The 12,366-nt window shown below is 61.1% G+C and overlaps 1 protein-coding gene across 2 annotated transcripts; it reads left to right on the top strand.

Moving 5' to 3' along the window:
- Window positions 1-386: 386 nt before the first annotated feature.
- DBNL (drebrin like) lies at window positions 387-12,165 on the top strand. 2 transcript variants are annotated; one of them, XM_034664840.1, is made up of 13 exons: window positions 387-545; window positions 4,839-4,894; window positions 5,919-6,031; window positions 6,527-6,601; window positions 7,700-7,846; window positions 8,437-8,514; window positions 8,810-8,964; window positions 9,045-9,093; window positions 9,309-9,399; window positions 9,981-10,076; window positions 10,185-10,297; window positions 10,600-10,696; window positions 11,126-12,165. In XM_034664840.1, the coding sequence occupies exons 1-13, from the start codon at window positions 463-465 to the stop codon at window positions 11,263-11,265; spliced, it is 1,293 nt and encodes a 430-aa protein (XP_034520731.1). In that variant the 5' UTR covers window positions 387-462; the 3' UTR covers window positions 11,266-12,165. The 2 variants fall into 2 exon arrangements, with proteins under 2 accessions (XP_034520731.1, XP_034520738.1); XM_034664847.1 differs by having other exon boundaries at window positions 388-545; window positions 9,048-9,093.
- The last annotated feature ends 201 nt before the right edge of the window (window positions 12,166-12,366 follow it).

Genomic DNA, 12,366 nt, shown 5'->3' on the forward strand with positions numbered 1-12,366 from the left:
TCGTCCTCCACGAACGAGGGGGGGAATGCAGGTGAGGGCGAGGAGGCTCGGCAGCACCTCGAGTTGGGCTGGTGCTGCTGTGGCCGGCACGTGGCGTTCGTTTTGGCTCGTGCTCGCTTCAGTCACAGGATCAGATCAGGCGCACGCGGAAGGTCCACACAGAGGCTGTCACGAGCCCAAGATTCTCAGACCAGTGAGCTGGCTGCGACAAGAGAAGAGAGAAATGCACGCTCCTCTGTGGGCGCATCTACCAGGGGCCCCGCTTAGGCTCCTCCGCCCAGCGGACCCCGCCAGTCGCCGGCCATGCCAGCCCCTCCCTCTCGGCCAACCGCGCCCCCTCCCCTCGGCCCCGCCCGCCCCGCTTTCCGCTTCCGGCCGCGGGGGTGGGCGGGGCCCGGAAGCGGCGGCGGCGGCGGCGGCGGCGGCAGTGCTGGTGGCGGCTCGGGGACTGCTGGGTCGGTCATGGCTGCGAACCTGAGCCGGAACGGGCCTGCGCTGCAGGAGGCCTACGTGCGGGTGGTAACGGAGAAGTCCCCGACTGACTGGTGGGCGCCAGAACGGGCGGGCCGGGGGGCGGGCCTGGGTGGGAGGGGGGACCGGGGGCTCCTAGCTCACCCCACAGCTGCGCCCCGCGAGCTGCTGTCCCCGCCGCCCCGCCGTGCGTGGGGGGCCCGCGGCGCCCCGGCTCCGCCTCTCCACCGGCCTCCATGTTGAATTGTGCGGCTGGCTGGACTCGGTGGCTCCTCCAGGTTCTCCTTCCCTGCCCGGGGACTTCTCTGGATAAAGGGGCTCCCCGCAGCCCTCCCTGACGGAGCGGAAGCCAAGCCCGGGGTCTTCCCAGCGCTGCATTCAGGCAGGGACCTCTGAATGTCCCGGACCCCGCCCGGGAACGGGAGCCCTGCCCCACAGGCGGCAGACCAGGAGGTCAGGGGTTGGGGTCTCTGGGTTTCTGGGAATGTGGATTTCAAAGTCTCCCTCTCTCCAAGAATACCCTTTCTTATGTGAGCCAGGCGGAGATGAATGAAATAGCGATGCTGGCTACCTATTTGGCTGTCATCCCTCTGTCTCCCCATGACACCCTCCACTAGGCCGTCAGTGTGTAGTTCTCCTCGTGCACTTGATGGGGCTTTCTAACTCTGGAAGCCGGGTCTGACCTCTCTGGGATAGCCCTGGGCAGCCCACGCCCAGGGTCAGCCCTCTGCTTGTTTTGCATGGTCACTTTCCCGTTAAGTTGTTTTCACTGACCAGTTTTGAGCACTTCCAGTCCTAAGAAATATGCTGAGTATGATGAACTAAGGTGACCGGCTGTGAGGAGCCTCTTCCCATGGCAGGGGCAGGCCGCTCTCGGGGTGACTGCTGTTGTGCCTGGCTGGTCTCCACGCCCTGGTGCTCGCCGCTGTCCCTGCGGCCATCATACCGTGTACTGTTGTGCAGTGAGGATGTGCTAGCCTTTCCTTCAGCCCTGGGCCTTTTGGGGAGTAGCTTCAGAGCACCTGCTGCCTGGGTGTGCAGACTCCTCTCGTGCCTGGACATGGTTGACCCTGATGGGACTTGTGCGCAGTGTTACGGGGGAGCCAAGCAGCTCCTCTGCTCGGAACACACCTAAGTAGTTAGGAAGGGTGTCTGGTAACTGGTGGAATTTCTCTGCCTTCTCTTTCTCATAATGCTTTAGGGAGTTCACCCACACTTCAGGCACGTATTTTTCTAAGAGTTTCTGGATGCCAGCCCCCCACCCCACTTCTCTCCTGTTCTCAGAGGGCTGTTACACCTCTGCTTTTACTCCAAACGCTGCTGACGGGGTCGCCACGCTGAGCGCCCTGTTTCACGTCCACCTGTGGCCACCTGCCTTTGAGCTGGCAGCATCTCTTCCCCTCTCCGGTCCTGCTCAGTTAGGGTGTTGCTATTTTATGTGCTCTTATCTGCTGTAGCCCTTTCTGGCGTGCCTGCGAGACTTCCTTCAGGTCTCATTCTCAGGGGGCACCACTGGTTTGGGGATAATGTCCCACTGCCCAGCTGGCAGCTCAGGCCTCCTGTGTTTCTAGCTTTTCCTCAGGCTTCTTCTCAGTGCTGTCTGCTACCACCCTGGTCTGAAACTTAGCCAGCCCAGCTTCTCTCCGTCCCTCATAAGGGTGCTGAGCCTCTTTCCCCTTCCCTGCCTCTGAGCCCACCCGTCTGGCAGCTCTCCAGGTCGTACCACTCAGGGGCACAAACCCCCGGCTTCTGCTCTCACTGTCACAGCCATTAAGCATCTCAACAGATAATGTGTGGCGGGTCCCCACTCATTAGCTGAACAAGTATCTGGGCCATGTCACTTCTGTGCTTAAACTTCAGCAGCTTCCTGTTTCACATTAAATAAAGCCCAGACACCTCACCTCGGCTGCTAGGCCCTGTATGGCCGGCTCCTGAACCCCTCCCGCCACCCCTCCCACTTACCACACTGGGGCCACACCTGTTTGCCACCACGGTGGCCGTCTTTCTCTTCCTCAAACTTGTGAGCTGCTTCCTCCTCAGAGCCCTTGCTCTTGCTGCTTCCCCATTCTAGAGCACCTTCCACATCGTCCCGGGGGGCTCCCCACACGTCTCAGCTCTGGCACTGCCTTCTTGGAGAGGCCTTCCTTGACTCCTGGCTCCTCGTGTGACTTTCCCCAGACACGCGCCAGACACCTTCGCTGCTTTTCCTGGCACCATTCTCTTCGCCAGAGGGCTGGGCTCTGTCCCTGTCCCCGGTGCTGTCAGCACCACAGTCACCTGAGAAGGGTACAGAAGATGTGGTAGAGGATATGAGCAAGAGGAGGTGGTGTCCAGTTTGGTGGGTCATGCAAGATTTCACAGGCAGAGTGGGTGGCATCGGGCTGGGCCCTGAAGCCAGGCGGGGCAGGGAGCAGGCACATCAGCTCTCCAGCACGGGTGTTTGTCCTGGTTTCCCGGATTGTTCTAGATTGAGGCACGTTTGCTTACCTCCCGCACCCACTTCACTACCTGATAGGGCATTAGTGTTGGTGTGTTTCTTTTTTGTCTCCCATTAGAAAGTAAGTTCCCTGGTCAGGGTGTCTGGGGATTGATTGGAAGCTTTAAGCCCATGAGCAGCAAGGAGTAGGTTCTCAGTACGTGTGTTTGGAAGGGATGATTGAGTTACAAGACGCTCAGTGTGCCACACTCCGTGTGCTGTGCCCAGGCCGGTACACCTCTCTTCCACGGTGATTTGAAAGAAGGATGGGAGGAATGAGCCTCTGAGCTGGGAACATTCACGAAGCTGGCTTAGGCTGGAGCCCAGGGTGGAGGGGAGTGAAGTTGGAGGGCAGGCGGCAGTTAATGGAGCTTGGCTCTTCCTAGCTGCCAGGTCCCTTCTTGGAAGCAGTCTCTGCTCCCTGCTGCTTGTCTAGTCTCCCCATCTTCGGCAGCCAGGGCTCGGTGGCTTTGAGATGTGTGGGCTTCTTTCCTCCGGGAGGAGGGCTGACGAGGACCCTGGCCGCCAGTCTGGACATCCACCAACTCCCATGTTCTTTTCCCTGTTTGACTGCGTGTTCCTTTTAGTGTCTTTCCTCCTCGGAGGCCTGTCCCCCATGCTACCCAGACCCTCGGGGCTTGGGTCTCCTTTCTTCTGACTTTCTCAGGCTAAGCAGCTCTGCCTGGTGGCCTTAGCAAGGCCCTGGGGAAGCTGAGTGGAGGCTGATTTGGTTCCTGTCAGATTCTTTTTTTTTTCTTTTTTTTTTTTCAGATTTCATTTTTAAGTGATCTCTATACCCAGAGTGGGGCTCGAACCCACAACCCTGAGATCAAGAGTCGCACACTCCACCGACTGAGCCAGCCAGGCGTCCCGGTTCCTGTTGCACTCTTACTCGGCAGCCCCTATCTGGCTGTCCTTGGCAGGCCTGTGCTCAGAGCATGGGGGATGGCCTGCTAGTCCGGGTTCTGCCTTGGACTTACTGTCTGCTGGGTCAGCATCCCTACCCCGTGGTCTGCCAGCACTGCCTAGGGCTGAACTGCGGCAGAGTTGGTGTTGATGGTTGGGTTCCGTGTGGACTGTGCAGATAAGCCACCTCTTCCAGACTGTTCTCCATGGGTAACCTCTGTTCTGGCAAGGGACTTTCCATGCTCCAGATATAATAAAATTTGCCATATTTCCTCAACTCCTCTGGGGCTGAAGTTCATAAGCGGGAATCCTTCCCAGAGTTCTTAGGAATAATTAGTCTCACGGGAAAAGAAAGGGGCAGCCCAGGGTCACCTGTGGAGACTTAGGGCTCCTCCAGAAAGAGAATTTTGCCTGACCAAGGAATCTGTCCTGTGAGGAGCCTGACTTCATGCTGAGTCATGGCCCGTGTGGCTTCTGGGTTTTCCAGAAGAGTCTCAAGCCCAGAGAGACCTGCTCCATCAACTCCTCAGGCTTTCGGAAGGCAGAGCAGACGTGCGCGAGGGCGTTGGGCGGCCTTCCCAGACGCTGATATGCGCACGTGGCTTCCTGCTCCTCCTGGGGTGCTTTGGGTTCAGGAAGGTGTAGAAAATTGCCTTTATAGAACTTTCCAGCTCTGGGGAGCCCAGCTGGCTCAGTCAGTAGAGCGTGAGACTCTTGATCTCAGGGTGGTACGTTCCAGCCCACATTGGACATGGAGCCAAACCAACAAACTTCACACTTAGTTTTTCTCAAAGTAGAGGGAGGCTCAGGAGAAGCCGCTGTGCGTAAGAACTGAGTAGGCCACAGCTCTGGGAGCCCTGCTGAACTCCCGCCTCGCGGGTCAGAGTGGGGCCCGCGTGGCTGCCACGTCCCACTCGTGGTCGGTGCGGCGAGGGCAGTGACCCCCAGAACACTGGCCACAGGGCTTATTTGTGTTTTGTTTCAGGGCTCTCTTTACCTACGAGGGGAACAGCAATGACATCCGTGTGGCCGGCACTGGGGGTGAGTACGACCCAGTAAGGACACGAGTGGGCTGGTGGGGGGTGGGAGGCATCAGGAAGCAGGTGTGGGGGAGGGAGAACGTTGTAGCCGTCAGTGCTCCCTGGCGGCCGGCATTTCAGCCGTCATGGCGAACAGAAGGAGCCGCAGGCACACAGGTGTCCCCTAGTGTGGCGAGACTGCCGTGAACCTCCCCAAGGTAGTGTCAGTGTCGGGGAGCCACACATCGCCTGGTTACTCAGCAAACACTCACCCGTGCATTCTCCGCTTGCCACAGAGTGGTTCTGGCCACCTGTTCTTCAGAGCCGCTCCCTCGTGAGCCCTGCTCCCTGCTGGTCATCTTTTTAGGAGGACCACAGCTGGCCGGGGTCTCTTGCGCCCTGCGATGCCTCAGGTGCCAACCCCAGTGGTGCTCAGGGCTCTGCTGTGAATGCCCGGGGCAGGGGCTCGGCGTCTGTGCAGCCCTACAGCTAAGATACCGGACCCGGCTCCTCGCAGCCTGGGAGGGTTTGGGGGTGCTGATAACCACAACCTCGGTGTCGGGAGAATGGCTGAGGGGGGCCCAAGCAGGCCCCTCTCACTTCCCTTATCTTTATGGGGCGGGTCTAAGAGCTGAGCCCGAGTGTGACTGCAGGACATTCCCATCTGCTCAGGGCCCTTTGTGGGGTCCACACAGCAGGCAGGCTGTTACAGAGACCGTCCATTTGGAAGCCTGATGACTAATTTGTAGCAGAAATGACATTTTTTTAATTCCAGAACTCCCTGTGGGTTTTATAGGAATGGTTTTTAAACTGGGGTGTGGAAACCATCCCCTGAGGTCCTTGTCACAGGTGCAGATCCTTGGGCTCCCCCCTCCCCCAGCTCCTGTAAGCCTGCTTAGTGGGAGCAGGACCAGGAATCTGATTCCGATGCAGGTGGCACTGAGAACACTGGCTCAGGGGCAGGTTGGGTTTCCTTTCCTGGTGGGCATTGTGCCAGGGCCAGCTGCAGTTGCCGGGCCTGCTGACCCTCCCTCTGCCTGCCGCAGAGGGGGGCCTGGAGGAGATGGTGGAGGAGCTCAACAGTGGGAAGGTGATGTACGCCTTCTGCAGGGTGAAGGACCCCAACTCCGGCCTGCCCAAGTTTGTCCTCATCAACTGGGTACGTAGAACTGGGGGGCTCTGAGTTCTCATCTAGGCGTGACCCAGAAGAACTGCCTTTCCTTCTTTCCTCCTTTGCCTTCTGTGATTGGAACAGAGGAGGACTTGCCTTCAGGGCAGCTCGGAGGTGGTGAATGAACAGAAGAGTGGGTGAAGTCCTTGTGGCCCAAAGGACAGTGGGGTCTTGGCAGCGCAGATTCCTACCCTCCACCCCCCCAGGCCAGAAGCATTCCGACAGAATAGAGTGCAGTTGCAGGACACCCTTGCCTCTGTCCCCTTCAGAGTAGTGGTCCTCAGGGAGCAGAGGGTCTGGAGAAGGCTCAGAGAGCACAGGACCCCTGGGGAGGACTAGGAAGTTCCCAGCCCCCACCCAGTGGAGGTGTGGGGCTCACTTTATCCTCTGCTTTAGGGTCGCAGTTTTCCCTCTGCTGGGCCCCCAGGGAGGGCAGCGGCTTTGAGGGGGTTGGTGGGTCAAGCTGGGTGTGTTGTGTTGCAGACTGGCGAGGGTGTGAACGATGTGCGGAAGGGAGCATGCGCCAACCACGTCAGCACCATGGCCAGCTTTCTGAAGGTGAGGGCTGCCCCCCCCCGAGGGCCTCACAAGGTTCCTGGGCGAGCGCGAGCAGCAGCCGCAGCCGGAGCTGGAAGTGTGTCCACACCCCAGTTCTCTCTCTGGACTTGAGGGCGTGAGCAGAGGCTGCTGTGTCTTGCTCAGCGAGCGCCCGGGAGGCCACACTGAGGCCAGAGCCACCAGCAAGCCGGACTCCGCGGGGAGGAAGGATGGATGACTGTGTCCTTTTCAAGCACGGGGAGGGTTGTCTGCAGCTAGTCCTGGGGCAAGGCTAGGCCTTGGCTTCTGTCGGTTTTGTGAGGGTTTATTCAGCCGTGTTGTCAGGATCTAGAGGCCAGGGAGAGTTGCGTATGCCCAGCCCTCAGCGTGCCCGTTCCCGTATGCATTCCTTTCCAGCCCACCTTTGCGTGTATTAACATCAGTCCTCATAGTGGAACTTCAGTTAGTTCCACGAGCATTTGTTTACTTGTCAGGTAACTTTGCCTATCTCTGGTTCCTGGGAAAGAGACTTAGGACTTTGATTTCTAGTCAGCCAACACTGCTTCAGATATGCCTCAGTTTCTCCATCTAGGAGCTGAAAGAGGACCCAAACTCGTCGGGTTTTACTAACAGTGAGTGAGGTCATGGGTCTGACTTCTTAAGAAGAAATTGGTGGCTGGGGCACCCGGCTGGCTCAGTGGGAGGAACAGGCGACTCTCGATCTCGGGGTTCTGAGTTCAAGCCCCAGCTTGGGTGTGGAGATACTTGAATAAATAAAACTTAAACATTTTTAAAAGAAGAAGAAATCGGTAGTTTGCTTTTTGTAGAAAATGTGTTTCCAGATCCTTCTTAGAAAGGAGCTCTCTGGTGCCTGGGCCTGTGGCAGCGGACATCCGGCCCCTCAGAATGAGCTGTAGGCGGGGGCCCCGTGCCCGTGCTGGGACGAGTGCAGCGTGCTTGCCGCAAGGCGGGTTGTCAGCCTTGAGGAGAGTGTGCCTCGGTTCCCAGAGGGGTCTCCTGGCCTCGAGCCCTGGGCAGCACTTGTCCACGCTGTGCACGCTGAGGTGTGCATCCTGTCCTCTCCTGGCGGTGCATTGCCTAAGTGCTGTCCCGCTGCAGGGGGCCCACGTGACCATCAACGCGAGGGCCGAGGAGGACGTGGAGCCCGAGTGCATCATGCAGAAGGTGGCCAGAGCCTCCGGTGCCAACTACGCCTTCCACAAGGAGAGCGGCCGTTTCCAGGACACGGGCCCCCAGGCCCCTGTGGTGAGTGCTGCCTGGGCTCCTGCCTGCCTGGCTTCTGGTCCCTGAGCCAGATCAGGGTACAGATGGTGACCCCATGCTGCATGGAAGCTGGAGCCACCCCCTGGTGGGGCAGGTGCAATTGGCCATGAGGAACAAGCCCCCCACCCTGCCTGGTGGCTCCACTGGCTGTTAGGAGCCTCTTACACCCCGGGGACAGCCCAGTCACGAGGCCACCGCACCAGCGCGTCCTGCACAGTCTCGGATGGTGGGCGCCATGGAGGAACTGGAGGTGGTGGACACCAGACACCCCAGTTCTGGGGAGCCCATTCCCCAAGTCATGGCTGGGGTATGTGGAGAGTCTCTGGACACTGCTGGTGATCAGCTGTCTCAGGCTGGTGGACAGGCTTCCATCCACGGGGGCCAGGTGCAGCCAGAGACCCCCTCGGCGTTGCATGGCGGTTTCCAGGGCCCTCAGGCCATCTTGCTGCTCGCTGGTCTTCTGAAGAGGCCCCAGGCCAAGCGCTGCCGCCTTTGCCAGCTGCTGTCCTCGCGGCTTGCTTGTGTCCTGCGCTCCCGAGGGCGGCCCCATAGTGAGCCTCTGTCCTCCGCAGGGCTCCGTGTACCAGAAGACCAACGCCATATCTGAGATCAAAAGGGTTGGCAAAGATAGCTTCTGGGCCAAAGCAGAGGTGAGTGCTGCCAGGTGCATCGAGCACAGCTGCGTCTCCCGGAGATGGCGCGTGCCAGGTGCCATAGTGCCTTCCTGGCCGTGCCTCGGTTCTCACGATAAACTCAGAGAACGCGTGTTCTCGTTAGCGCCTGCGCGTAAGCAAAGGCCGAGCGGGGTCGGGTCACAAGGCTAGTGGCGGCCCTTCCAGGCGGCACTTGCGAGGATGCCTGGGTGGCGTGGGGGGGCCGGGGCAGGCCCGGCTGGCCTGTGGTGCCCATGCGGAGTGGGGCAGACGGGCCTGGCGCTCCCTGCAGAAGGAGGAGGAGAACCGCAGGCTGGAGGAGAAGCGGCGGGCGGAGGAGGAGCGGCAGCGGCTGGAGCAGGAGCGCCGGGAGCGGGAGCTACGTGAGGCCGCCCGCCGGGAGCAGCGCTATCGGGAGGAGCCGGGCAGTGAGGCCGGACCCCAGAGGTGAGGCCCCAGAGTTAAGGTGGAGGGCGGGTCCGAGTGGGCTGCGGCTGGGCTGCAGCTCCTCCCTCTGCCCGTCCCAGCAGGAAGAGTGAGCAGCAGGAAGTGATTTCAAGGAGCAGAGAGGAGCAGGTGAGACTTGGGTGCTCCCCCCTGCCCCACCCCCGGAGTGTCTGTTGCAATGATGCTGGGGGGGGGAGGTTCAGTGGAACCTGGGACCTGGGTGCACCGGATGTGGCAGTGGAGAGGACAGTGAAGGGCAGAAGCGGCCAGCATGGACCTCAGCCCAGTCCTGGATGAGGGCCGTGCGCCCTTCCTCATGGCCGGATGCACGCGCACCCCTCTAGGAGCCCGGCAGTCAGCCCACACATCCGCGCGAGATTTTCAAGCAGAAGGAGAGGGCCATGTCCACCACATCCATCTCTAGCCCCCAGCCTGGTGAGTCTTCCCTCTGGCTCTAGCCACGAGGCAGGGGCAGGCTGAGGGGGAGCCTGGGGTCCCAGTGCAGGGTCCCCAGAGGTAGCGACAGATGTGTCAGAAGGTGACAGAGGCGAGTGAGCGAGGAGAGCCTGTGTTCCTAAGGGTGGCTTCTGGGAGGGGAGCCTGGGCCTCAGGTGTTCCTTTCCTGCCCGTGGCCTCATCCTGCAGAGACTGGGAAAGAAAGGGCCACGTGTGGCTTCAGAGGGGAGACCCTCCAGCCCGGCCCCATTAACCCTTGGTGCAGCTTGCACTTGATGGCTGGGCCCCGGAGCCTCTGTCACTCACCTCTCTGGCCCCCGAGGACACAGGACAGGCACCGCCATCAGCTCTCCCACGCTAGGGGGCTGCTCAAAGCATACAGTGTGTGTGTCATGTGTTTCTGCAGTGGCTGCGTGTCCCCCGTCCTCCCTTCCCCCTCCCTCTGTGTGACAGCCACTGTCCCAGGACAGGTCCACTCCCAGGCAGTGCAGGGTACAGAAACCGTGGACACGGCTTATCTTGCCCTTGTCCAGCGCTGGTGTGTTTGCCTTTGTTTGCAGGCAAGCTGAGGAGCCCGTTCCTGCAGAGACAGCTCACCCAGCCAGAGACACACCACAGCGCAGAGCCCACCCAGGCCTCCTCAAGGCCCAGGGCAGGCAAGGCGTTTGGCCACCCCACGGGGGGCTGGGGTGGGAGTGCGGGAGGGGAAGGAGGGTGTCCGCACCCTTTCCCGGGCTCAGGGTGGGCTGCTCCCTCCCGTGCAGATGTCCGTGAGGAGCCGGTACCCAGCACCCCGCCATGTCCAGCGCAGGCTGAAGAGGAGGCTGTGTACGAGGAGCCCCCAGAGCAAGAGACGCTCTATGAGGAGCCCCCGATGGTGGGTTCCCCGCAGCAGGGCGCGGCTGTGAAGGGGCTCCATGCCCAGAAACACCCTCCACACCCATGCCAGTCATGGGATGCCTGACTTTTCGATGGCTTGCAACCTGTGGATTCTCATGGAACGTTGGAGCAGCCCTGTGGAACACGCTGTCTGGCACTCCTGCGGGGCGGGAGGTCTGGGGGGGAAGACCGTGGGGGCAGTGGGACGGCAGCAGCCCTTGCCCTCTGTGTGCTGTGCCCCTTACCCCAGGCCTGTTGAGAGCCTGGAACGAGGGTTCTCTTCTTTCCATGCGGGGACAGGTGCAGCAGCAAGAGGCCGGCTCTGAGCATGTGGACCACTACCCGGGGCTGAGCGGCAAAGGGCTCTGTGCCCGGGCCCTGTACGACTACCAGGCAGGTAACGTCTGGCGGCCCGGCCATTCACACTGCAGGGCCCCCCGTCAGGAGGCAGGTGTCAGAGGCTCCCGTGGGGGAACGGGAGGGTGAGGGTGGGGGGAGGGTGGAGTGGACGCCCTGCACATACACAGGCCAGGCCTTCCCGTCCACTCTGGGCAGCTACCCAACATCTGTGGGCGTGAATCCCAGTTGCCAGTGTTGTGCTGGAGCCCGAAAGCGTGACCAGAGGGGTGGGTACGGGCCCCACACCAGGCCCCACACCGGGCCCCAGTGAGCCTGGCCAGAGGCTCAGGAAGCAGGCTGCTGTGCGGAGGTCGGGGGGACCCAGAGTCAGGTCGTGCCGGAAGGTGTGTCGGGGGGAAGTGGCCGCTGGAGTGGCGTCGGGAAAAGCCTGCAGCTCCAGTGCAGCCCCCGGCTCCCCCTCCCGCAGCCGACGACACGGAGATCTCCTTCGACCCCGAGAATCTCATCACGGGCATCGAGGTGATCGACGAGGGCTGGTGGCGTGGTTACGGGCCAGACGGCCACTTTGGCATGTTTCCTGCCAACTACGTGGAGCTCATTGAGTGAGGACCCTCGCTGCTGGCCGCACCGAGGCCGTCCTTCCCTCCCCGCCCACATGTGCTTTCCTTGCTGCCGCGGATGTGGTGCGCGTGGCGCAAGAGCCACTCAGCAGTCCTCCGGGAATGGGACCCCCCCAAAGAAGACAAGGCCTTGGGCTCCCTCAGACTGGGGTGCTCAGCCTGTCACCCTAGATGCAGCAATACCCTGTGATTCCCAAACCAGCCCTCCCAGCCAGCCTGGCCTTTGACCCCCCACAGAGGACATGGAACCAAGCCCTGCCCGTGGCCGGCCCCGCGGTGGCCTCTGCCTGAGGAGAATGACGCTGCTGCGTGGGGCCGTCTGAGGAGGGACATTTGCCTTTTCTTCCCTTTCATCTTGGCTCTAAAGGGCAGTGGCTCCAGTTGTCTGTAATCCTCGGGAACAGTGACCTTAGCGTGTGGGACCAAAGTCTGAGTGGGTGGTGACGGTTTGGGCAGCAGTAGGTCATGTTTCTGGATCCCCCCGTGCTCAGTTCCCTGTCCCTCTGCCTGGGCTGCGGAGCATGGGCCATGGGCACGGGGATGACAGAGCCCCCCCGAGTGTGTGATCAGCGAACCCGTGTCCTTCCGTGGTGCGCCCTGTTCCACCAGCCCCGGTGTGTGCTCTCACCGGCTCTCGTTCCCGAAGAGGGACGGACTGGAGCCGCCGATGTCCGCTGTCTCACCCTCTTTGTCCCAGCCCACCCGTGTCTGCTTTCCGAGCGAGAACTGCCCCGTTGTGGCCTGAATGCCCCCGTGTGGAAGCCGACCCCCTCCCGGGTGTGTGTGCGGTGTGTGGTGCGGACATGTGTGTGCGCGCACACGCACCCTCAGACCTCAGGCCGACCACGGCCACTGGGAGAGGCATAAACGTAAAGATGTGACTCAAGTCAGCCTGTCGCGTGTCCGTGTTCTGGGAGGGGCCGAGGTGCCCAGCCCCCGCTGCGTGTGGGCAGGTACCGTTCCTCTGGTGCTCTGGCGGGTGCCAGGCAGAAGCAGCCTGGGGTGACAGCTGCACTAAGGCCACTGGCCCCGCGTGGTGGCAGATGGCCCCTCTTGTCCCCTAGGCTGCAAAGGCAGGCCTCGCCAG

The sequence above is a fragment of the Ailuropoda melanoleuca genome, chromosome 1, assembly GCF_002007445.2.
Source record: "Ailuropoda melanoleuca isolate Jingjing chromosome 1, ASM200744v2, whole genome shotgun sequence".
Lineage (NCBI taxonomy): Eukaryota > Metazoa > Chordata > Mammalia > Carnivora > Ursidae > Ailuropoda > Ailuropoda melanoleuca.

Excerpts from the sequence above, each read along its gene's own strand:
- DBNL (XM_034664840.1), top strand. The coding sequence starts at position 463 with ATGGCTGCGAACCTGAGCCGGAACGGGCCTGCGCTGCAGGAGGCCTAC. Across the intron at positions 546-4,838 it reads GAGAAGTCCCCGACTGACTG|GGCTCTCTTTACCTACGAGG; the intron begins GTGGGCGCCAGA and ends GTTTTGTTTCAG. Across the intron at positions 7,847-8,436 it reads CGGGCCCCCAGGCCCCTGTG|GGCTCCGTGTACCAGAAGAC; the intron begins GTGAGTGCTGCC and ends TGTCCTCCGCAG.